This window comes from Gobio gobio, assembly GCF_949357685.1.
Source record: "Gobio gobio genome assembly, chromosome: 1".
NCBI lineage: Eukaryota > Metazoa > Chordata > Actinopteri > Cypriniformes > Gobionidae > Gobio > Gobio gobio.
Window position 1 is genome coordinate 76,824,522 of NC_137097.1, and position 26,038 is coordinate 76,850,559.

General features: G+C 41.5%; 1 protein-coding gene across 1 annotated transcript in view; it reads left to right on the forward strand.

The window, feature by feature from the left end:
* The first annotated feature begins 493 nt into the window (after positions 1-493).
* zc3h7ba (zinc finger CCCH-type containing 7Ba) overlaps positions 494-26,038 on the forward strand; it is a 29,774-nt gene continuing 4,229 nt past the window's right edge. The window contains exons 1-20 of the mRNA XM_079814174.1: positions 494-746; positions 3,324-3,399; positions 3,806-3,842; positions 4,797-4,994; positions 8,482-8,640; positions 10,530-10,610; positions 10,711-10,767; positions 10,869-10,908; positions 14,672-14,856; positions 14,932-15,178; positions 17,598-17,656; positions 17,881-17,983; positions 19,252-19,413; positions 19,488-19,693; positions 20,128-20,228; positions 21,800-21,981; positions 22,487-22,542; positions 24,165-24,412; positions 24,493-24,598; positions 25,790-25,898. Of these exons, the coding sequence (XP_079670300.1) occupies positions 3,341-3,399; positions 3,806-3,842; positions 4,797-4,994; positions 8,482-8,640; positions 10,530-10,610; positions 10,711-10,767; positions 10,869-10,908; positions 14,672-14,856; positions 14,932-15,178; positions 17,598-17,656; positions 17,881-17,983; positions 19,252-19,413; positions 19,488-19,693; positions 20,128-20,228; positions 21,800-21,981; positions 22,487-22,542; positions 24,165-24,412; positions 24,493-24,598; positions 25,790-25,898 (2,395 nt within the window). The 5' untranslated portion in view covers positions 494-746; positions 3,324-3,340. The remainder of the gene's footprint in view (positions 747-3,323; positions 3,400-3,805; positions 3,843-4,796; positions 4,995-8,481; positions 8,641-10,529; positions 10,611-10,710; positions 10,768-10,868; positions 10,909-14,671; positions 14,857-14,931; positions 15,179-17,597; positions 17,657-17,880; positions 17,984-19,251; positions 19,414-19,487; positions 19,694-20,127; positions 20,229-21,799; positions 21,982-22,486; positions 22,543-24,164; positions 24,413-24,492; positions 24,599-25,789; positions 25,899-26,038) is intronic.

Here is a 26,038-nt window from a genome sequence, read left to right on the forward strand (position 1 = left end):
GACAGGTTTATGTTGGGAGGGAACTCGAGGTCACTCTAATGTGACTCCTTAAAACTTTCTCAAAACACATGATCACGTGTCAACAAACTAACTACATTGAAGTTTATGCATATGTTCCTAAAAAACAGGTCATGGTATGCTAGCAGATTTGTTTACAATTATTTAGGCGTTGTCGATTAAAGTTTATCACTGGCCAGATACCTCCGTTATATCGGAACGTCACTGTCACGTGGCACGTGTTGCTTTTATCAGCGATGTGCAGGATGGACCAATCACAGTCGTTCGTTGATTAACCGCTCTTGTTACTTTTATCAGCGCTGTTGAGGATGGACCAATCACAGTTGTTCGTTGATTACTGGTTATGTGTTATTTGGAAATCACTTTATAATATTTATTACGGCATGTTTTCATTTGTACAGCCGTTATTAACTCTATAAATGAACATTTCCACAGTATACGTTCCCGAATAAATAAATAAACCGTTGAGAGGTTTGAACGCGGAGTGCCTCCTGGCGGAACGGTCGTGTGTCTCATGTGAAGCGGCGGTTATTCGCTGGAAACATTTGTCGAGTTCACAGTTCACACACAGTGCAGCGTTCACACACACATTTGGGGGGAAATGTCTTGATATTGATCGACTAATCATCTGTCAGTCGTTCCTCTAATGCTCCGGACACGAAACACTAACCAAACACACTCGAGGCTCAGAAGAAAGCGCGTGTTGTTGTGATTTTCTCCAGACACAGGTGAGTTTAGAGGAGTCAACTTTTTGAGTAAACTAATAAGACTTAATCCGTACGTTATATTTGCTTTTCGGTGGCTGACTTTATGGATTATTATGTTGTCGTTCTGAATGTTTATTTCCAGCTGCTTAGGTTTCGTTTTTGCAGAAACTGTAGGGACTAGGGAGGAAGTTGGTTTGGGCGTGTGTCAAATGTCCACTGAGCTTCTTCTTCTTCTTCTTTTAGTACACTAGCTGTGCTTCATATAGTGTGTACTATAATATTTTTACACTGTAATAATTTAAAAAGCATGTCACCTCCTTCAGACTTTAATATTTGGTGTATAAACTGGTGCATATACACACTGAAAGAAATTGTTGCAACTTTATTTTGTTAAAGACTAAGAATAGTTCATTGGTTAACAGTTAGTTCCCTTACAAAATAACTTGTAACTTATATACATTATATATTTAGAGTATATACATGCAAATATTTCTTAAATATATACACGGACGTATGTGTTTTTATTTATCATACACATGTATTATGTAAACAAAAACTTTTATTTTGGATCTGACAGCACTATTAATATCGCATTTTGTCACACCGATATGCACTTGTCACTGATTTTGAGCTAGGATGACATAAAGTAAATTTACTGCTATTAAATGCTGTCATTTACTCGCATTGACTTCTGTTGTATGGAGAAAAAACAAACTCGCATGAGTTTCTTTTATATTACACACAATACACAGATAGAAAGTCATTCCGGTTTGGAGTGATGAGTAAATGATGACATTTTGGGTTGAACTATCCCTTTAAAGGCACAATATGTAGTTTTTCGCCACTAGAGTTCGCTGATTCAAAACAAAGGCGTAAGTTTGATGACGTCTTGATTTCGCAGGATATTTTTTTTTTACAGTAGACGAGTGTTTCCGCACTGCAAAAAATGCTTTTCTTACTATTTTTGTCTTGTTTTCAGTCCAGAAATCTAAAAAATCTTACATTAAGAAGCATTTACTAGACAAGCAACATTTTTTGTCTTGTTTTGGGGGAAAATAACTCAAAATTAAGAGAGATTTTGCCCAAAATTAGCAAAATAATCTGCTAATGGGGCAAGATAAATAATCTTAATTCAAACAGAAAACAAGATTATTTTGCTTACCCCATTGGCAGATTATTTTGCTAATTTTAAGCAAAAACTCACTTAATTTTGAGTGATTTCCCCCCAAAACAAGACAATAATTTTTACTTGGCTAGTAAATGCTTCTTGTTTTGAGAATTTTTAGATGTTTGGACCAGAAACAGGACATAAATATTAAGTAAGAAAAGTATTTTTTGCAGTGCGCTTCTTCCGCTCCTGCGTATGTGTGTGTAACGCGCCGCTGTTTTATCATATTACACACATTTGAGTTGCTATAATGTGTTTGCTCGGCGCTACTATGAGACGCTTGTTCACACTGCAGTGGGCGAGATCATTTTAGGCGGTAAAACAACACCAGATTTACACAATAAGATTAACTGTGTTGAGTTTCTGTCCATGAATGATCCAAACAGTTGCTCACCTGTCTAATAAAACACACAATATAGTAAAGGTGCACTATGTAACATTTTTGTAAAATATCCAAAAACCACTAGGCCAGTGTTATATATTTTGTTAAGTTGAGTACTTACGATATCCCAAATGTTTCCAACTATTTGTAAATCGTGTGATGCTATTTTACCCGAGGAACCGGGACGTGTGAGGGCGTGGCCTGTCGATGACATCATATCCGCATAATAAATATCAAATACTCCTTGAATTTGAAGTTAACCAAGGCGTGGGAACCCCAAACGCTTGAGTGTCCTTGAATTTGAGGGTGTTGGACCGGGAAAGTCCTTGAAAGGTCCTTGAATTTGAAGTTAACCAAGGTGTGGGAACCCTAAATGCTTATTTCTCTGGATTTAAACGTTCTTGAAAACATGTACACAAGTCAACAACATGTATAACACTGTTCTAGTGGTTTTTTGGATATTTTAAATCCAAAAATCTTACATATTGTGCCTTTAAAAGCAATAACATTAACACCTAAGACACTCTTTCATGAGCCTCTCATTTTACTTCAGTTTAAATCCATTAGCATATATAAAGGGCCACATTAAACGGCGGTATTTATTTTTTGAATTTCATAATACAATGGATATAATTCGAAATCTGAGACTTTGTTTCATATCACTGGTAACAACGCACAACTATTATTGAGATTTATTGGATGGGAGGTGTGCTACAATGTCCCGTTCATTCATTACTAAAACACAAATTACTAATCGATTCTTGGGATTTAAGAATCAATATCGGTTTGAAAAAATGAGAACTCAGTTTTTTTTTTTTTTTACCCAGCCCCAGTCAGTGCCAAAAAATAAAAAAAGATAACCTTGTATCGGCTCCAAAGTGCGTTGGCCTACTGGAAAATACCCGGATTACCAATCCAGCCCTCATTTTTAGTGCATTTTTTACAGAATTATTCTCTCAACCACAGCTACCATGTTAATATAATGCACTGTTTGTGATGAACAGATGGTAGACGTGAACTTTTGCACATGCGTTTGTTTGTTTTTCAGGCTTGTGATGGTCAAACATGAGCTGCGAGCGGCAGAAACGCAGAGAGGAGATCCAGAGAGCGCTGAGCTTCATCAAGTACGACAAACTGTCAAACCCTACTAGAGCGCTCCATTATTCCCGGAGTGTTTGTGTCCGGATAGGCCAGGATGACGCAGGATGAGTTTTTAATATTAGGAGAAAGAAGATCCACCGACATGTTGTTTTTCATTAGATTGTGCTTTGTTTTTAGTGCATTAGTGCTTCTCAACTGGCTGGCCGTGGCCCAAAAATGAGTTTTCAGTTTCTGATAGCAGATTTTCTTGGCGTCCAATCAAAGTATTTTGGCACCAACTCATGTGTTATCTGGTTAAATTCGACAGATGTCAACATGGGCGGATTTTGTGAAACAAACCAGTTGAGAAGCACTGATCTACTGTCATTCTCCTCTGTATTATTCTCATAGTTTCGAGCTGACTGTTGGTTTTTTTCTTCGTGTCCACAGATGTTCTCTGCCTTATCCGGACCCTGAAAGCTATGAGGTTAGGCTTGAGGAGATATTGTGCACACAATTTGTAACCGCAGTATAGCTGAGTAAACTCATTTAGCATGTTTGTTAAGCTCAAAACGAATGTTAAAGGGTTAGTTCACCCAAAAATGAAAATTCTGTCATTAATTACTTACCCTCATGTCGTTCGACACCCGTAAGACCTCCGTTCAACCCGTAAAACCTTTTTTGTTGTTGTTGTTGTTGTAATTATGTCAGTGTCCAGCACTTTGGCTAACCTCGGTTGTTTTAAATGTGCTTAACAAATAAAATTGTATTGTATTGTATTGTATTGTTCATCTTCGGAACACAAATGAAGATATTTTAGGTGAAATCTGATGGCTCTGAAAGGCCTCCATTGGCTCAATGCACGGTTCACTCTCAAGACCCTTAAAAGGCACTAAAGACGTTGTTACAAAGTCCATCTCACTACAGCGGCTCTACAATAACTTTATGAATCGGCGAGAATAGTTTTTGTGCGCAAAAAAACCCTAAATAACGACTTAGATAGTGATGATGATTTCAAAACACGGCCTCATGAAGCTTCGAAGCGTTATGAATCAGTGAGTCAATTCATGATTCGGATCGCGTGTCAAACCGCCAAACTGCTGAAATTTGGCGATTCAAACTGCTCATTTGACTCACTGATTCATAAAGTTATTGTAGAGCCACTGTAGTGAGATGGACTTTGTGTCGACGTCTTTAGTGTCTTTTAAGGGTCTTGAGAGTGAACGTGCATTGAGCCAATGGAGGCCTTTCAGAGCCATCAGATTTACACTAAAATATCTTCATTTGTATCTGAAGATGAACGGAGGTCTGACGGGTGTCCAACGACATGAGGGTAAGTAATTAATGACAGAATTAACATTTTTGGGTGAACTAACCCTTTAAAAGATTCATATATGAGCATTTGTTCATCGTCTGTTTCTCCTGTTGTTGGCGTCCGCAGGGGTTTGTGGTTCAGCTGGTGTGTGATCTCTTAGACGAGGGCAACGCCGCCTTTCGAGAGGGCAAGTGGACGCAGGCACGGGGTAATTTCAGCGAGGGCGTCAATGTGGCTCTTTACGCTCAGGCCGAGGGGCTGCACGTTCCCGCCGCCCTGCTGGAGAGTCTGTACATCAACCGTGCGGCCGCCCATCAGAACATGGTGAATATAGCTGTGGTTACATCCAAAAGTGTGAATTTAACTTGGAATATTGCATAAAATATTTGACGAATTTGCCTTTCCATCCCGTGTTTAAGACAACAAAATGGGAAATCGGCTTAAAACTTTTATACTTTTAAAACTATTTACAACCTAGTCATTTAATGCTTAGGTGCACTTAACTTAATCTCTTGAAAAAAGTATCGGCGAACGCAGCCGATACCGATACATGTAAAAATCGCAAATATCGGCCTGATATATCGTCTAACACTAGTACATATTGAAATAATTTGAGGCTGAAACATCCAAAGCATGCGTGTTTAGCACTTCCATCAGTGAAACAACACACTACAGCCTATAAAACATCTAAACGATTAACAGTAAATAATGGTAACCTAAAGAAAATTAAATATTAGTTAAAAATATATTTGATTCATACTATTTCCCCGCAAAGATGCGTCATATACCGCTCTGCGCTTTGGGACACAAGCTGGATAGACTCGAATATCTTCATCTTCATATGTTCTAATGATGTTTGCAAAGCAACACTTGTTGTAAAAGTTCTCGAGCGAATTTTATCTTCCACAGGGTCAAGACATTTAGGCAATGTTTGATTATTCACTGCCAGAGAAAACGAAACTAAAATCACCGGCGCGTGTGTGAAATGCGCTATTCAAATAAACTTGAGGTGCCTTACCAAGTTTAATAACAAGAACAAACTGTCTTAAATAAAATTTGAAGTAAAAAGGTCTTCGTCTTACAGTGTTTTTTATACTTTACCACAGTAAAGGATGTGAATAGTTATATTAGACTTAATTATAAGCAGACGAAAGGAAGAAACGTTTATAATCCCCTGCGAAAATGGCGATGTGAGTGAAGATTTGGGAAAAGAAACGGGATGTCCATGTCCATTGTAATAAAATGGACTTGGCCTATTGTTAAAATTCACGGAAAATCGAGTGACCAGATCGCAAAACAGAATGAAAAAGTGCTCATTTATTTCCTTTGTAGGCTAAACAAAGCTTTGTGCTTCACTCCTGTGGTCATATTCACGTGAAACAGCTTTCACATACAAAACACTGGGTTAGTAAAATAACCAAATTATATTTTTCAAGTAGAAAATAGCATTTATGTAAAGAGATATATTAAAATAAAAAGAGCACAACTCTTCTAAAAGTAGAAGGAAGCTACTTTTTCCCCCCTCACGGGCAACCTAGCGCAGATGAGTCATTATTTGGGTTAGTAATATAACGAAATGATAGTTTCAAGTAGAAAATAGTATTTATGTAAAGAGATATAGTACATAATCTCCGACGACGATATCATCGACCATTGCGATGTTTTACTGTAAACATCGTCAACTGCCAATTTAGGGGACATCGCCCAACCCTTAAGCCGATAAATATTATTAATGATTTGCGGCTCATATCCAAGTGTGAAAAGTGAAGCCAAAGCATCACGATCGCCCCCAGGTGATTGGTCCCAGTAGAGCTCATAAGCCCCGCCCCTCCATGTAATCTAATGGAATCTAATCTAAAATAAATGTTTTAGTTACTTATTTGTGACGTTGTAAAAACATTTGCTTGTCCATTAATCACTGAGGCACCAGCTTACTCTTTTCGAGAGGAGATTGGAGCTTTAACTTTAATTTCTACATTTCCATAACTGTTTATTTTACTCCGACATAATGAGTTGTTCATTATGCGATTCTGCGGGAGTGTGGGCGGAGCCTTGATTCTGCGGATCCACTTCACGCTCACTAATGCACGGACTCGGGTCCCGAAACACCGCCATATTTTGGGACTTTGCCGGCTTCACATCTCTACAATGGAAGAGAGTGAAGGGGTGTCGTCCATCTTGTTTTAAGGTCTATGCTCAGAGCACACTGATGAAACTCAATTCTCTTGCATTCGGATGCTGGTGTTTGGGAATGCGAACACGTGAGACGCTTCTGGGAGGGAAATAAACCACACATTATTCAGAATGACTGAACCAACATTTGAGATTGCTCCGCTGGTTAGTCCAGTTATACGGCCCCATTTTTCTGATCACGTTGTGTTGAATCACGTGACTTTTTTTGTTGTTGTGCATTTTTTTGGGTAAATGTGTTTCCATCATAGTTTGTGCACGTGCTGTCTTATCGGATAACAAAAATGATCCGCCTCAAAGTTTTTTTACGTGCATGTTTTAAATGTATGCAGATCTTGATGTTTTCCTTCAGTGTATTTTACTTACATGTTTATAACTTTTAGCAATGTTTTATGTAACTTCAAAGGGTTTTCCTGTAAAATTACACCAAAATAGTGTATTTAGAGACCACTGTATGTGTCTGTATGTGTAAGCTTTTCAATTTGGGTAGGCGGAAATCCCCCAAAACGGTCGCAGATATTAACATCAGTAATTCATGAGCTAGGATGTAAGGAATGTGCCAGGCAAGGATATCTCCAGACATAGATAAGGAGCAAGGTCGGCATGAAAGCATGAAAAAGAGCTTATTGAGCAGTTCCCAAGGTCACAGATCCCTCTCTAACTCCAGCTGGATGTGTGTGATCTGACTATGAGGCCGACAGCAGGCTCCAGGGACACTCTTTTTGGACTTTAGCTGTGTCGAGGACTTTCCGCAGCTCAGTTAGGAGGACTTCCTCCCACTCATCATAGTTTGTGCTCTCTTTTAATTTGAGCCTGTAAAATGAATTGTACGTAGTGTGAGAGTTATTGTAGTTTACAGCATTACTTAAGCAATTCGAGTCAAACAGACGAAATTTGGTCTGACGAAAAGAGGTAGTCTCAATCCGGATCAAACTGAACAAAGGTTTGGTTGGGGTTGTTTCTAGTGTGAAAGCATTTTCTGTATGGTTTGGGCTTTCAGAGCATTTACAGGAAGTTCCTGTTTATGTTTAAATGTTTATTTTAAAATTTTCTCTCGACTATATTGATTATGAAAAGTGAAAAGATGCGCAATATTCCAGAAGACAGAAGGTCAGAAATTATTTTGACCACTTCATTAAGTTTTGTTTTGTCACCTTTCTATAACGTGAATTTCACTTTTTTAATCTTAATTTTAATTAATGTTTTATCAGCCAATTGCCTGGATTTAAAAATAAGAATCAAATAGGGTTCTCATGAATAGTGTGCGATAATGAATTCTCTTCCTCGTCTTTCTTGCACAGCACATGAATGGACACGCACACACAAAAATATGTCAAAATATTCTCGTAAACACAATCGGTCGTGTCTTGAGACAGTTGAAAAGAAAAGATGAAAATGCGTGTGTAACAGTATATTGGATCCGTGCAGCTCTTAAAGTCTCTATGATAACTCGGACTCAGCCGCTGGTAAAATAAAAGCCAGCGTCTGACATTTATCTGCCAAACAGAAAAACCTATTGGTCAGTGCCGCTAAGTAAAGATGTCAGAGATCGGCCGATATATGGGTGGAGCACTGATCCCCAATGTGAAGCAGGCTGTAAATGTGTTGTTTTCTGTGTCAGGGTGAGTTTGACAGCGGGGTGAAGGACTGCGAGCGCGCTCTGGAGGTGTGTAAAGACAGCGCTAAAGCACTATACCGTAAAGCTGTGTGTCTGAAGGAGTCTGGGAAACTGAGAGAGGCGTATGACTGCAGCGCTGTGTGTCTGCTGGCCTCACCGCAGGTAAAACTGTGAATGCATAAATTAATTATAAATAAAAGCAGTAAAATATTCATTCAATATTGATTTTTTTTGGTCTGCCTGTCTGTGTTTCTATCTGTCTGTCTGTCCATCTGTCTATATCGTCTATCTGTCCGTCTGTCTGTGTTTCTATCTGTCTGTCTGTCCATCTGTCTATATCCGTCTATCCGCCTGTCTATCTGTCCGTCTGTCTTAGTTTCTATCCGTCTGTCTGTCTGTCCATCTGTCTATATACGTCTATCCGTCTGTCTATCTGTCCGTCTGTCCGTCTGTCTTTGTTTCTATCCATCTGTCTGTCTGTGTTTCTATCTGTCTGTCTGTCTGTCCATCTGTCTATATACATCTATCCGTCTGTCTATCTGTCCGTCTGTCTTTGTTTCTATCCGTCTGTCTGTCTGTGTTTCTATCTGTCTGTCTCTCTGTGTTTAATTCTGTCCGTCTGTCTGTTTCTATCCGTCTGTCTTTCCGTCTCTCTATCTATCTGTCTGTCTATGTTTCTATCCTTCTGTCTGTTTCTATCCATCTGTCTGTCCGTCCGTCTGTCTGTGTTTCTATCCATCTTTCTATATCCATCTGTCTATATCCATCTGTCTATATCCGTCTGTCTTATCTGTCTGTCTGTCTATCTTTCTGTCTGTTTATCTGTCTGTCTGTCTATCTATCTATCTGTCTGTCTGTCTGTCTGTCTGTCTGTGTTTCTATCCGTCCATCTGTCTGTCTGTGTTTCTAGCCATCTGTCTTTCCGTCTATCTATCTGTCCGTCTGTCTATGTTTCTATCTGTCCGTCTATCTATGTTTCTATCTGTCCGTCTATCTATGTTTCTATCTGTCCGTCTGTCTATGTTTCTATCTGTCCGTCTGTCTATGTTTCTATCTGTCCGTCTATCTATGTTTCTATCTGTCCGTCTGTCTATGTTTCTATCTGTCCGTCTGTGTTTCTATCTGTCTTTCTGTCTGTCTATCTCTCTGTTTCAATCCACCTGTCTGTGTTTCTATCTGTCTGTCTGTTTCTATCCATCTGTCTATCTGTCCATATCCGTCTGTCTGTGTTTCTATCCATCTGTCTTTCTGTCTGTCTGTCTGTGTTTCTATCCGTCCATCTGTCTGTCTGTGTTTCTAGCCATCTGTCTTTCTGTCTATCTGTCTGTCTGTCTATGTTTCTATCTGTCCGTCTATCTATGTTTCTATCTGTCCGTCTGTCTATGTTTCTATCTGTCCGTCTATCTATGTTTCTATCTGTCCGTCTGTCTATGTTTCTATCTGTCCGTCTGTGTTTCTATCTGTCTTTCTGTCTGTCTATCTCTCTGTTTCAATCCACCTGTCTGTGTTTCTATCTGTCTGTCTGTTTCTATCCATCTGTCTATCTGTCCATATCCGTCTGTCTGTGTTTCTATCCATCTGTCTTTCTGTCTGTCTGTCTGTGTTTCTATCCGTCCATCTGTCTGTCTGTGTTTCTAGCCATCTGTCTTTCTGTCTATCTGTCCGTCTGTCTATGTTTCTATCTGTCCGTCTGTGTTTCTATCTGTCTTTCTGTCTGTCTGTCTATCTGTCTATCTCTCTGTTTCAATCCACCTGTCTGTGTTTCTATCTGTCTGTCTGTCTGTCTGTTTCTATCCATCTGTCTATCTGTCCATATCCGTCTGTCTGTCTGTGTTTCTATCCATCTGTCTGTCTGTGTTTCTATCCATCTGTCTGTCTGTTTGTCTGTCTGTCTGTGTTTCTATTCTGTCTATCTGCTTTACCTTAATCTTATGGAGCATTTCCAGTGTTTAGCTGCACATTAGTGTTCTTGATTAGCGGTGTCAGGGTCATGTGACGAGGTCCAGGGCTTGTGACTTCCGTCTGACTGCAGTTTTGTGTGTGTTTTTCAGGATCAGACGGTCAGTAATTTGTCCCAGGAGCTTGCAGCCAGTCTGGGCCTGAAAAACAGAAAAGCTTACATCAGTTCCCACGTGAGCATTCCCTGCACGGCATGTTTCCAAACGTCATGTTTGAGTTCATAATGCCACCGCTTTATTTGTGTAACATTTGCTTTTTATTGTTCTGTCTCAGAGGGGGAGAGCCGCAGGATCTGAGGACGACAGGCTCGCATTGCCACCTTCAGATGAGGCAGGACTTCATTTAAAATCAGCGTTGCTTGGATTTTAATCTGTGCTAGCTATGCGGAGTAGATTTAGACAATCCCTCTCGCCTCTTGTGTTTGTTTGCAGATTTCGTCTGCTGAGCTGGAGAAAGTGTCTGACTCTGCAGGTACTTAGAGACATGTATGATGTTCAGAATATCTATCCGCTCTGTGTGAAATGCAGCATGTTTTCCTGGAGCTCAGATAGTAAAACCACCAAGGTCTTTGGCTCAATTCCCAGAGAAAGATGAAATACTTTTAAGGCAATGGTAGTCGCTTTGGATAAATGTAAATAATCTCACTGGTTCTAACTTGCATTAGCTAACATTAACTCCCTACCCTCTTTAATCCCTTAAAGGATTAGTTCACTTTTAAATAAACTTTTGCAGATAATTTCCTCACCCCGATGTCATCCAAGATGTCCATGTCTTTCTTTCTGCAGTCGAAAAGAAATGAAGGTTTTGGATGAAAACAGTCCAGGGTTTTTCTTCATATAATGGACTTCAATGGGCTCCAAACGGGTCAAGGTCCAAATGACAGTTTCAGTGCAGCTTTAAACGACACCAGCCGATGAATAAGGGTCTTATCTAGACAAACCATCAGTTTCTGAGAGAAACCCAGCAGTATTTATGCTATTGCAGGGCTCGACATTAACGCTTGTCCGGGACAAGTGGATTTTTTGAAGGGGCAAGTGAAAAATTATTTTACGTGCCCGACGGACAAGTAGTCTGATAAAACTTCATTAACAAAAATAACTAGGAATCACCCAAATGCAAGAATGATTCTGCATTCATTACTGTAAGTGGCGATCGTCAGTGAATGATAATGTATAATGAACTGACGGTAACGTTGCACTGTTGACACTTGCGCAGCCTCTCGAGGAGAAATCGAGACAAATGTGCACCGCTCACACAGAGAAACTCAGTTAACACACTGCCGTAAAAATGTAGAAATGTGGAGTTTATTTATATTTATAATATGATACAGTTGCAACGTCACATTCCCAAGAGTGCTGTTTTCCTGAATAACATCACGACTGAAAATGACACTGATTTCAAATGACAGCTCCATAAACAATTATTAACATTAAGTCACTTACATTTTGATGCAATATTGAGTGTTTTTGTTCTATTTCAGCAGCGAAAATAGTTCCAAAAGATCACAACAGAACGCGTGTCACAGCAACAGTGTGTCAGTGAATGATTCAGCGTTTTGAATGAATCGATAGAGTCAAAGATTCAATGAACTATTCCTAAACGCCCGCCTCATTCTTGAATGAATCAGCGTTTGAACGAATCGACTCAATGACTCACTCATTCAGACGGTCACAGCGCCACCTACTGGTGCTTTAGTTTCATCTTTCCAGCATCTATTTAAAACAATCTCATAACATTATTTAATGCAGTTGTAATTTTTCAGTGTAAATTATTTAATTTGACTGGTAACAGCCAGTAGCCGCGTTTCCATTACAGATTTGCGCAAAACTTTTGCGATATTTTCTAAAAGTCGACAAAAAAATATTGCGCAATGACAGCGTTTCCATTAACTGATGTTATGCGACTAAAAAAATTGTTTTCCTCTCGTGATAAATCATTCCAAAAATCATGCTACGTATGTTGTTAGGTTTATGTATATCCCAGCCACCGCACGCCATTATTATTAATGGAAAGAGACGTGCGTGTTATAGCACTGATGGCAAGGAAAGCACCTTATACTTGAGCGGCACATATGAGGTGTTATGATAAATTGTGGCGTTTTATATTCTATTGTTTTTTTATGAGTTTAATAAAGAACTCGTCTTCTGTCTTCTGATCGACTTTTAGCCTACATACGCCAGGTTATTGTGACGCATTGCCACATACAGAGACGAGCGAAAAGTTTGAATTTGCATGGTGGAACTCGACGTTTTTTTTTACCACTTCGTTATTTTGGCTCGTAATTTCGTTTTTTTGAATTATAAACTGAATTTAGAAATGCTTTTGAAATGAAAAACTTTGCGTTTAATAAACAAAATATATTTTTGAAATGAAGACAGCGTTTGGAGTGGAGTGCAAAATAATCTGTTCCCTGAGTCCACGGCCTTTGCGGTTATCGTGAGTGTACACAAATAAAAGTAGACAGTTTATAGTTTATAATTATGTCTTGCACTTATCTGTATGGCTAAAAATGACGGAGAATTTTAAGTTTCCGCTGGAATAGCCTAAGAAAAAATTTATCAAAAGGCGACAACGACTTTGTCGGAAAGAGGGTTAAAGAAAACATAGCCTATTTAGTTTCATATAGGCTATGTCTAAATATTATAATCTTTTAATTTCATATGTTGATTATGAAAAGTGAGCAGCATGAGTAAAGCACATAATCAGATGCGCATCCGATTTTAAGCACAACTGAATTGTGTTTTCTAGAAAGTCTTTCTTTAAAATGAATTTTGTTTTGTATAAATTGTATTTTAATTTTGATCAATGTTTAACAACTATTTGGCTGTAGGCTATATTTAATAAATAAGAAGCAAACCAAGATCGTCGGGAATGGATAGACCTAGTCTTTGAGCAAGGCTGAAACTATAGCGTCTTTCTGTTTTAATACATTTCTTGAATATATGTCATAATTACAGTATATGCCTATAGATAGTTATGATATTTGTGGTTGCACCGGGGTCCTTCATTATAAAGTTACGCCACTTTCCTTATTAGGAGAAAATATATGTTGTTTTAACGGAAAAAAATGATATGTAGGCCCTATGTGAGAGCAATGCGTGACCGTACCAGGTGACCTGTAAATGCGAAAAAAAATTCCATTGTTTCCATTGCAGTTTTGCGAAAATGTCCTTTTTCGAATTGCCTGAAAAACCACCTCATGCGAGCGTAAAAACTTTTTTGCGATATATGGGAGTTTTTTCGAAATTGACGCGTTTCCATTGGGCGTATTTTCAATTCGCAATTTGCGCAATTTGAAGGGTAATGGAAACGCGGCTAGTGTCGTCTTCTAATTTAATTGATTGATCCAATTTAAGAATATAAAAGGAAATCTGAATCATAGCCTATATTTAATAAGATTAGGGGAAAAATGCCCTTTATAAAAGGTAAAAATATCACAAATATGCATGTAAAAAAGCTGATTGAACACTGGTGAGAATATTGCTTCAGAATAAATTTTATTTACAACACACACACAAAAAAAAAATCTTTTTTTTCCCGGACAAGCACATTTTTTACTCGGACAAGTGGATGACAGATTTACTTGTCCGAAGGACAAGCACGTGAACATGCTTAATGTCGAGCCCTGTATTGTTTTACCTCTTAATAGAGGAGCGTGATCATCTCTAACTTCCGGCAAGTAAGGTCAAATTAGATCGTGGTCATAGAGATATCGATAGTAGATGCCTCATTCTACTGATCCGTGCAGTCGCTAATGAGGCATCTACGTATATATCTATGACCACGCTCATATTTGACCTTACTTGCCGGAAGTTATGTCGGAGCTCACAGGCGATCGCGTTCGTCTGTTAAGAGGTAAAATAATAGCATAAATACTGCTGGGTTTCTCACAGAAACTGATGGTTTGGCCAGATAAGACCCTTATTCATCATCTGGTGTCGTTTAAAGCCCTTTGAAGCTGCACTGAAACTGTCATTTGGACCTTGAACCGTTTGGAGCCCATTGAAGTCCATTATATGGAGAAAAACCCTGGACTGTTTTCATCAAAAACCTTCATTTCTTTTCGACTGCAGAAAGAAAGACATGGACATCTTGGATGACATGGGGGTGAGGAAATTATCAGCAAAAGTTTATTTAAAAGTGAACTAATCCTTTAACAAATCTGAATGATTTCTGAAGAATCCTGTGAGTGAAGACTGGATGCTGTTGATTGTGTGTGTGTTCTTCTTGACAGCTGAATGGCCGTCCCCTGTGTTACCGGCCCCGGTCCCCGTGAGCGACTCCCATGAGGCCCTGGGTCTGTCCGGAGCCGTGCCGCTGTCTGTGCCCGTGTCTCAGCCGCTGGAGGACAATGACCTGATGGGCGAGGAGCTGGACAGCCTGCTGGACTGCATGTCCAAAGAGGAAGACGCACCGCAGGTGAGGGCACTGGATGGGAATGAAGCGGGTGTTGGCGATGTACCAGGAGCTGAATCTGTCCTGTTTCGCACTCAGAGTGGAGTCGTTCCCACCGGTCTGGTGTGTTTCCCGTCTGCGTCTCCTCGCCTTCCTCCCGCGTTCTTCTCCTCCGCCGGGAGTCAGTTGAACTCTCTGGACTCCTTCACTAAACCTGAGATGACCTCCGGCTCCACCCTGGACGCGTTGGACTCCATCTGTCCGTCCGCTGGGGCCGTTTCCCTGCAGCGCCCTCTGGTGGTGGGAGGAGCCGCGCTCGATTCGCTGTCTGAATTCAGCCTGCCAGGTCTGCTCTCCTGTAGTACCTGCAAGATATTTAAATTACAGAAACTAGCAGTGTCGAGATATTAAACTAGCTTAGGAAATAAATTGTAAATAATAACATTTCATGATTCCAAGCATTTCAAGACCGTAATGTTTTTCAAGGCTTCTGCTCTTTTTAGGCACCAAACTTACATCTAATTAGGACTTAAGACACTTTAAAAACAACACTAGCCTCTTATATCCAGGTTTTTCCCAAACTGGGAAATAACAGATAAGTAATATGTCAGTTTAAACCATTTCGTTTTCTGTTTTAGTAACACTCATATATAAGGTTTTTTTATTGTCATTCTCACAAGACTCAACTATGGTACACTATATTGCCAAAAGTTTTGGGACGCCTGCTTTTACATGCACATGAGCTTCCCATTCTTAATCCGTAGGGTTTAATATGGAGTCGCAGCTCTAACAGCTTCAGCTCTTCTGGGAAGGCTTTCCTCAAGGTTTAGGAGTGTGTTTATGGGGATTCTTCTAGAAGCGCATTTGTGATGTTGGACGAGAAGGCCTGGCTCTCAGTCTCCGCTCTAATTCATCCCAAAGCTGTTCTATCGGGATGAGGTCAGGACTCCAGTTCCTCCACCAAACTCCTCATCCATGTCTTTATGGAGACGCTTTGTGCACTGGTCAGTCATGCTGGGACAGGAAGGGGCCGTCCCCAAACTGGTCCCACAAAGCTGGGAGCATGAAATTGTCCAAAATGTCTTGGTGAAGCATTAAGAGTTCCTTTCACTGGAACTAAGGGGCCAACACCTGAAAAACAACCCCACCCCATAATCCCCCCTCAAGTCCCGTTCTCCTGGCAACCGCTAAACCCAGACTCATCCATGGGATTGTCAGACAGAGAAGCGTGATTGGTCACTCAGAGAACACGTCTCCACTGCTCTAGAGTCCAGTGGCGGCACGCTTTACCCCACTGTATCCCACGCTTGGTGATGTGCGGCTTGGATGAGCTGTTCGGCCATGGAAACCCATTCCATGAAGCTCTTCACACTGTTCTTCAGCTCATCTGAAGGCCACAGAAGTTTGGAGGTCTGGAGCTCTTGACTCTGCAGAAAGTTGGCCACTTCTGTGACCCTCAGCATGCGCTGACCCCGCTCTGTGACCCTCAGCATGCGCTGACCCCGCTCTGTGACCCTCAGCATGCGCTGACCCCACTCTGTGACCCTCAGCATGCGCTGACCCCACTCTGTGACCCTCAGCATGTGCTGACCCCGCTCTGTGACCCTCAGCATGCGCTGACCCCGCTCTGTGACCCTCAGCATGCGCTGACCCCACTCTGTGACCCTCAGCATGCGCTGACCCCACTCTGTGACCCTCAGCATGCGCTGACCCCGCTCTGTGATTTCACTTCGTGGCTGAGTTTCTGTTGTTCTCAATCGCTTCCACTTTGTTATATCACCACTAACAGTTGAGCGTGGAATATTTAGTATAATATTTGGACTTATTGCACAGGTCTCCACCAATCACGCTTGAGTTCTCTGAGCTCCTGAGAGCGGCCCATTCTCTCACTAATGTGTGTAGAAGCGAACACACACACACACACACACTCCTGAGAGCGGCCCATTCTCTCACTAATGTGTGTAGAAGCGAACACACACACACACACACTCCTGAGAGCGGCCCATTCTCTCACTAATGTGTGTAGAAGCGAACACACACACACACACACACACACACACTCCTGAGAGCGGCCCATTCTCTCACTAATGTGTGTAGAAGCAAACACACACACACACACACTCCTGAGAGCGGCCCATTCTCTCACTGATGTGTGTAGAAGCGAACACACACACACACACTCCTGAGAGCGGCCCATTCTCTCACTAATGTGTGTAGAAGCTAACACACACACACACACACACACACACACTCCTGAGAGCGGCCCATTCTCTCACTAATGTGTGTAGAAGCGAACACACACACACACACACTCCTGAGAGCGGCCCATTCTCTCTCTGATGTGTGTAGAAGCGAACACACACACACACACACTCCTGAGAGCGGCCCATTCTCTCTCTGATGTGTCTAGAAGCGTCTGCACTAGAGCTGGAGTTATACACCTGTGGCCATGAAGAGATTGAACACCTGAACTCAGTGATTTGGAGGGGTGGCCCAATACTTTTGGCAATATACTGTAGATGGTTATATATCAGTGTTATACTGTAGATGGTTATATATCAGTGTTATACTGTAGATGGTTATATATCAGTGTTATACTGTAGATGGTTATATATCAGTGTTATACTGTAGATGGTTATATATCAGTGTTATACTGTAGATGGTTATATTGGTGTTTTGAAGATGTTTGTAAACATGATCTTTTATTCCATTGGGCTTGTTCATCTCAAGGTTAATTTCCCTGTATGTGTTTATTTCTCTGTCAGGTGGGAAAGTCTGTCGTAGTTTCCTGCCATCGGTCAAACTGGCAGACTCTCCTCATGTGGTGAGTGTGACGTCTCTGACTGATGATGATATGAGAGCATTAGAGCATGTCTGGTTAACATGAGAGAGAGTGTGTGTGTGTGTGTGTGTGTGTGTGTGTGTGTGTGTGTGTGTGTGTGTGTGTGTGTGTGTGTGTGTGTGTGTGTGTGTGTGTGTGTGTGTGTGTGTGTGTGTGTGTGTGTGTGTGTGTGTGTGTGTGTGTGTGTGTGTGTGTGTGTGTTACAGAGGAACGGTCACGTGACCTCCACACTCTCCTGTCTGTCCAAGAACCCACTGGAACAAACGCATGAATTTACTCAAGCCTGCAGCTCCTGCTTCACTTCTACAGGTGATTCAGATCCATCCATCCATACATCCATCCATCCATCCATCCATCCACCCACTCACCCACTGACCCATCCATCCACTCATCCATCCATCCACCGACCAATGCATCCACTCATCCATCCACCCACTGACCCATCCATCCACTGACCCATCCATCCATCCTCCGACCCATCCATCCATCCACTGACCCATCCATCCACCGACCCATGCATCCACTCATCCATCCATCCACCGACCCATGCATCCACTCATCCATCCATCCACCGACCCATGCATCCATCCACTGACCCATCCATCCACCGACCCATGCATCCATCCACTGACCCATCCATCCACCGACCCATGCATCCATCCACTGACCCATCCATCCACCGACCCATCCATCCATCCACTGACCCATCCATCCATCCTCTGACCCATCCATCCATCCATCCATCTCACCTGGGCTGGGCTTGTTTGTTTTTTAACAAAAAACAAAGTTCTATTTTTGGCAAATGAAAAGCCTCTTTTGTACCACAAGTGAAATGAATAATCCTCAGGCTGAAGGAAATGCAAATTCATGCCTGTACAGTAGAGGACACCGCTCAAACAAACCTTTCAGCTGCGCTTCTGTTCTGGATTGCAGGAGAAGAAAGTTCAGCACTCTTACTTCAGCAATAAAAACAAAAATGTTTCTTACTAAAGTCGTTTTTGCTTATAAATATTGCTTAACTAAGTCATCGAAGGACAGCAGCAAAGACATTGGTTAAAGTCCCCGTGAACCGGAAGTTGCAACCGACTTTACTTGTTGTGGCGTATTTCCAAGTGAATTGCAAGTTATTTTAGCGCACCTCCTCTCCATCCCTTGCTCATAGCAGACTAATGGTTGGAGGGGAGTGGTTAAGGATACTCAACCCAAGCCGTCAAACTGATGTCATCAGTGAGGGAACGCCATTCCAGACCGGGAGAAACATTTCTGAAAAAAATGGGAGTATTAACGAATTCACCACAAGACTAGTAATGTGCACTAACAAAATAAATAGGCTTAATTTTGATTTCATGTCGATTTTAATAAAGTGAGATTAAATACATAAAGTATATTTGATAACGTAGTCAAGTAAAAGGCTAATCATATTAATCCATGTTGCAAAGAGCAATACCATTGTGCAGCGTTTAGCTCAGTAAGTTCACATCTCGTCTCTGAGCTGGTGCGAGTGAGTTGACGGAGGCGGGGCTAATTTGCATATTCATGGATATTCACAAACTCATCGTTGTGGGTCTCTCTCTTAGGTCCAGGTGTGCTGGATTTTGAGTTCCGGTCTGATGTGAACCACAGCTGTAAGAAGGATCTCCTGTTGTGCAGGCAAAGGGGCGGGGCTAACTCACCCTGGAGGCGGATCCGGTCCCGCCCAACTCGCAACAACTTCCAGGCTGCCTTTGTGCTCTGCAGAGGTACGTCAGCTGTTGAATGATTAATTAACTAGTACCTTAATTAATGTGATTTAATCCTCCCTGTGTGTGTGTAGAGGTTTTGGAGAGTCAGGTGTGTAAGTACGGTGAGGGCTGCACTTTTGCATATTGTCAAGAAGAGATTGACGTGTGGACGCAGGAGAGGCGGGGCTTACTGGTCAGAGAGCTGCTCTTCAACCCGCTGGTGACCAATGAGAGACAAACACTCAGTGTCATCAAACTCCTGAACAAACACACGGGCATGTTTATGTTCCTCTGTGAGGTAAAAACACACACGCAACACAATTTGTGGTGAAAATTTCATGATTCGAAAACAGTCTTGAGATTTTCACGGATGGATTTCAAAATTTGCCAATTTAAATCCAAATAGTGACTTTTTTTTTTTTGGCTGTGCAGTGTATATCGGCCTTGTTTTTGTTATTTTTATCGTCCTTCTTATTGGGAAGATAACAATAACATTTAAAAGTGAACATATATCGGCCGATACCGATATGGTTGCGATATATCGTGCATCCCTAATTTTAGTCAATGAAAATAACGTTTAGTTGACGAGTGCAAAATTAAACCAAATATTCAAACACTTTATATAATAATTTCATAAACATTTAAATATGTATCAACACGATCATATTTTTGTCTCTATTTAAACTCTCTGGATGTCTGATACTGAAACACGTGCCGTCTGTCTTTCATCAGGCCTGTTTTGACTGTAAACCCAGAATGATCAGCAAACGCTGGAAGGAGAATCCCACTCTGTGTGCCAACATACAAACACAACATTACTTTGACAAGAAGAAGTACGTGAGAAAACCACCCATCAATCCAATCCCATCCATCCATCAAATCATCCAACCATTCATCCAACCATTCATCCAACCCAACCCATCCATTCATCCAATTCAACCCGTCCATCAATCCAATCCTATCCATCTATCCATCCATCCATCCATCCAATTCGTCCATCCATCCATTCATCCATCCAATTCAATCCAATCATTCATCCATTCATCCATCCATCCATCCATCCATCCAACCACCAATCCAACCCATCCAATCATCCATCCAACCATCCATCCATCCATCCAATCCAACCTGTCCTTACATCCAATCCAAACCGTCCATCCGTCCAATCCAACCTGTCCATCCATCCAATCCGTCCATCCATCTATCCATCCATCCAATCATCCATCCATCCAACCACCAATCCAACCCATCCAATCATCCATCCATTTAACCACCAATCCAACCCATCCAATCATCCATCCAACCCATCCAATCATCCATCCATTTAACCACCAATCCAACCCATCCAGTCATCCATCCAACCACCAATCCAACCCATCCAATCATCCATCCATTTAACCACCAATCCAACCCATCCAATCATCCATCCATTTAACCACCAATCCAACCCATCCAATCATCCATCCATTTAACCACCAATCTAACCCATCCAATCATCCATCCATTTAACCACCAATCCAACCCATCCAATCATCCATCCAACCCATCCAATCATCCATCCATTTAACCACCAATCCAACCCATCCAGTCATCCATCCATCCACCAATCCAAACCCATCCATCCATCCAACCAATCCAACCCGTCCATACATCCAATCCCAACCATCCAATCCGTCCATCAATCTATCCATCCAATCATCCATCCATCCAGCCACCAATCCAACCCATCCAATCATCCATCCAACCATCAATCCAACCCGTCCATACATCCAATCCCAACCATCCAATCCGTCCATCAATCTATCCATCCAATCATCCATCCATCCAGCCACCAATCCAACCCATCCAATCATCCATCCAACCATCAATCCAATCCCATCCATCCAATCCAACCCGTCCATACATCCAATCCAACCAATCCAATCCAACCCATCCATCCAATCCAACCTGTCCATCCATCCAATCCAACCCGTCCATACATCCCATGCAATCCAACCATCCATCCATCCACCCCAATCCAATCCCATCCACCCCAATCCAATCACCCATCCAACCCAACCCATCAATCCAGTCCAATCCCGTCCATCCATCTATCCCAATCCAATCATCCATCCAACCACCCACATCCATCCAACCATCATCCAATCCAGTCATCAATCATCCATCCATCCATCCATCCATCCATCCATCCATCCAACCAACCAACCACCAATCACCCCAGTCCAACCACCCATCCAATCCAACCATCAATCATCCATCCATCCATCCAACCACCCAAATCCAATCATCCAACCACCCAACCAATCCAATCCCACCCATCTATCCATCCGTCCACCCCAATACATCCATCACTATCTATCCAATCCTCCATCAGATAAAGCATCTGTGTGTGTCTCTCTGTCAGGTGTTTGGTTCACGTGGTGAAGAGCAGCGCTGTGAGTTACAGTAAGATCCGAGCGTTGAGTTCTCTCTGTCAGTTTGACGTGTGTCGTCATGAGCTGGGTTTGGGCTGTAAGAGGGAGGACGGCTGCTGCTTCGCTCACTCGCTCATCGAACTGCAGATCTGGATCCTGCAGAGAGACTCTGGTACACAAACACATCCTGGAGATCTGATACACACACAATACATTTACACACCTGTTATTGTCGTGAGACAGAAATCATAACATACATTGCTCACTTATGAGGCACGAAGAAGTTTGGAAAAAAACATTTTCATTAATTAAATTTTTGTTTACAAGAGGATGGCACATATAATCTCAAAAATACACAAAGCAAATGAATCATTTATCAGAATAAATAGTACTATGACAATGATACAATAATGGCAATCAAGACATCATTTATGACTGTAATAATAAAAAGATAATATCGCAATAATAGTATTTTTTTCATTGATCCAATCACCCTGAAATGTTTTGCAGCCCTTTTACTCCTATAGTTGTGATTGTGGTTCGAATCTTAATACCAGCTGTAAATGGGCCAAGTAGTTAACAGTAAATGACCGTTTCAAATAGATGTTTTATGTGTGCTGTGCCGCATTACATCAGTGATCCACGATAAACTCACCACACTTCATCTCTGTGTTTAGGAATCAGCCATGAAGAGATCGTGCAGGAGTCCAAAAAACACTGGAACAAACAGCGTGTGAGTTTCTTCTCAATTATTACTTAATAGTAATATAATCTCAAAGTATTTATGATATAATTAGCAGTGTTTATTCAGCCTGGTGCTCTTCTAAAGTTGTATGACTTTATTTTTGCGTTGCACAAATGGAGAAGTTTTAGATGTTTATTAGATTGTAGATTAGCAATTTTAAAAATGTTATTCTAATTTTGGTCTTTTAATGTTGTTTTTTTTTTTATTGTAACAACAAAATAATTCAGTGTTTTAATCAATTGTCATCAAGAACCTGTAATAATGCAGATAAATAAAACATAAAACAATAAAATATGATAACAATTTCTAAAATTGCTCCATTGGTGCTCTGCAAAAATATGAGAAGTCATACAACTGTAGAAGAGCACCAGGGTAAGTAAATAATGATGCATTGTCATTAGAAAATGTTCTGGAAGTAGGTGATGGGGTTTAGCGAGAGAGAAAAATTAAATGTAATTTAATATTTAGGTTAAATCTTGATTTTGGCCATTGCTTGTATACGGCGTGAGACTCATGGGATTTTTTTAAATATTTATATTTTAGTTTAATCATCCTTGAAATGCTTAGTTTTAGAGGTTTGATCACTATAAACACCAGTACTAGTGACATCCATCCATCTATCCACCCCAATCCAATCATCCATCCGACCACCCACATCCATCCATCCAATCATACCATCAATCCAATCCATCCATCCACCCCAATCATCCTTGAAATGCTTAGTTTTAGAGGTTTGATCACTATAAACACCAGTACTAGTGACCATCCATCCATCCATCCATCCACCCACCCCAATCCAATCATCCATCCGACCACCCACATCCATCTATCCAATCCATCCAACTCATCCAATCCAATTCACCCATCCAATCCATCCACCCCAATCATCCTTGAAATGCTTAGTTTTAGAGGTTTGATCACTATAAACACCATTACTAGTGACCATCCATCCATCCATCTATCCACCCCAATCCAATCATCCATCCGACCACCCACATCCATCAATCCAATCCAACTCATCCAATTCATCCATAGTTTTAGAGGTTTGATCACTATAAACACCAGTACTAGTGACCATCCATCCATCCACCCCAATCCAATCATCCATCCAACCACCCACATCCATCCATCCAATCCAATCCAACCATCAATCCAATCCATCCATCCACCCCAATCATCCTTGAAATGCTTAGTTTTAGAGGTTTGATCACTATAAACACCAGTACTAGTGACATCCATCCATCCACCCCAATCCAATCATCCATCCAACCACCCACCTCCATCCATCCAATCCAATCCAACCATCAATCCAATCCATCCATCCACCCCAATCATCCTTGAAATGCTTAGTTTTAGAGGTTTGATCACTATAAACACCAGTACTAGTGACCATCCATCCATCCACCCCAATCCAATCATACATCCATCCATCCAATCCAATCCAACCATCAATCCATCCATCCATCCACTCCAATCATCCTTGAAATGCTTAGAGGTTTGATCACTATAAACACCAGTACTAGTGAAGACCAGCTTAGTAAACAGCTTGTGTTATAACGCATGTGGTGATCATCTCAAATCTCTTTCTGTTTGTTTTGTGTCTTCATCAGCCTGTGATTGTGGCTTCACGATCACCAAATAAAATCACTGCTGCCAAATCAAAAAGTCCAATCAGAGCAGAGCAAACGAACGGGAAGGCGGGTCCTGTGCAGGGAACAGGAAGTGCTGACGCAGCTGAGGTCAAAGGTCACGGGCTGGAGCTGATGCTGAAGTTTGTGTGCGGTCAGTGCTGGAAAGACGGGCTGGTCAGTGAACCGGATCGAGTGATGAAATACTGCAGAGCTAAAGCCCGACACAGGTGCAGATGGAGGGATGTGCACACAGACGCCACATCTGAACACACACGGCCTGTCTCACTCTCTGTCTGTCTCTCTTCAGCTGGACCAAAGACAGGAGGGTTTTACTGGTCAAGTCTCACGAGAGGAAGAAGTGGGTCGCAGTGCGACCTGTGCCCTTCGCCAAGACCTTTCCTCAACAATACGATGTGAGTGAAAACGACTCTTTACTCTGTTTGATGTACAGATGAGATGCGGTTAGTTGACCTGCTGTTCACTGTACTGTTCTCCGAATGATATACTTGGACCTTAGTCGAGAAAACTAGTGAAATACCAAATCTAATGGTGCGTTCACACCGGACGTGATTCGCGCGAGTGATTTACATGTTAAGTCAATGCAGAGACGCGAAATGGCATTCTGCGGCGCGATTCGCGTGATTGAGGCGGCGAGATTCGCGCGATTGAGGCGACGCGAATTGAGCGTTTTGAACGCGCAAATCGCTCAAGTTGAAAAATCGGAACTTTGGCGGATATTTCGCACCGCGTTAACCAATCAGGAGCTTGCTCTAGTAGTGACAACAATGAGGAGAAAATCTGTATATTAATATCTGGTTCAGACAATATGATTATCACTGTGAAAACATTAAATGACATGAAACACAACCCAGTCTCTTTTTGTTAAATGCAAGTTTATGTATGATCAATAATACAAAAGTATAAGTAATGTATAACAAGCTATACAAAGTCAGTGCTAGTCGGCTAACGTTACAACTGCAACGTACAGTTATAGCCTAAAAATATAAAGTAATGAAACTTATCTTTGCCCTCAGCCTAAACGATTTGTCAGGTAACAAATTATAGATCCATGAGACCAAAGATCGGCCGTTACAAGACGAATTATAGCTCGAGACACCACAGAGACATCAGAGCCAGCGGCAGAAGGACTGGCCGAGGAAAGGCTGCTCTCACCGGGTTAATGAGCGCTGAGCGCCGCTGATCCACTGGAGCTCACAACTCCGAAAACGGCAGATCAAATGTTCAAATAGCCACTCTTTATATAAATAAACCACAGATTTGAGCTTTAAACAACTACATTATCGACTGAAAAATTCTTAAAACTACGTTTTGTCACACATTAACAGTAGATTTTAACAAAAAAAAGACGTGTAAACACAGCCCATGTCAGCCATTTCTCAGCGAGACGAGCTGCTGGCGGAAGCCCCGCCCATGACGCGAATTCGCGTCTGTTGTGGAGTGAATTTCACGCGCGATTGAAGCGAGTAAACTCAAAATGCTCAAGTGTCCACCTTCGCGCGATTAGCGCAAATTATTTGCGCGAATCGCGTCCGGTGTGAACGCCACATAATCAATCTGGATGCTCTTGCCGTGTTTCCCCACAGATCTGCATCCATGTGCTGAAGCAGCGTAAATGTCATTACATCGGGAACTGTTCTTTCGCTCACAGTCAGGAGGAGAAGGAGCTGTGGACCTACATGAAGAACAACGGCTGTGAGCGTCAAATCAAACACACAGTCGACACTGAGGTTTAGTCATGGCCTGAAGCTCAATTCACACACTATCTGTCCTGCGTAGTGGGATAGATAAGGATTAGTGTTAGGGCTGATTTGATTGAAAAAACGAAATATAGT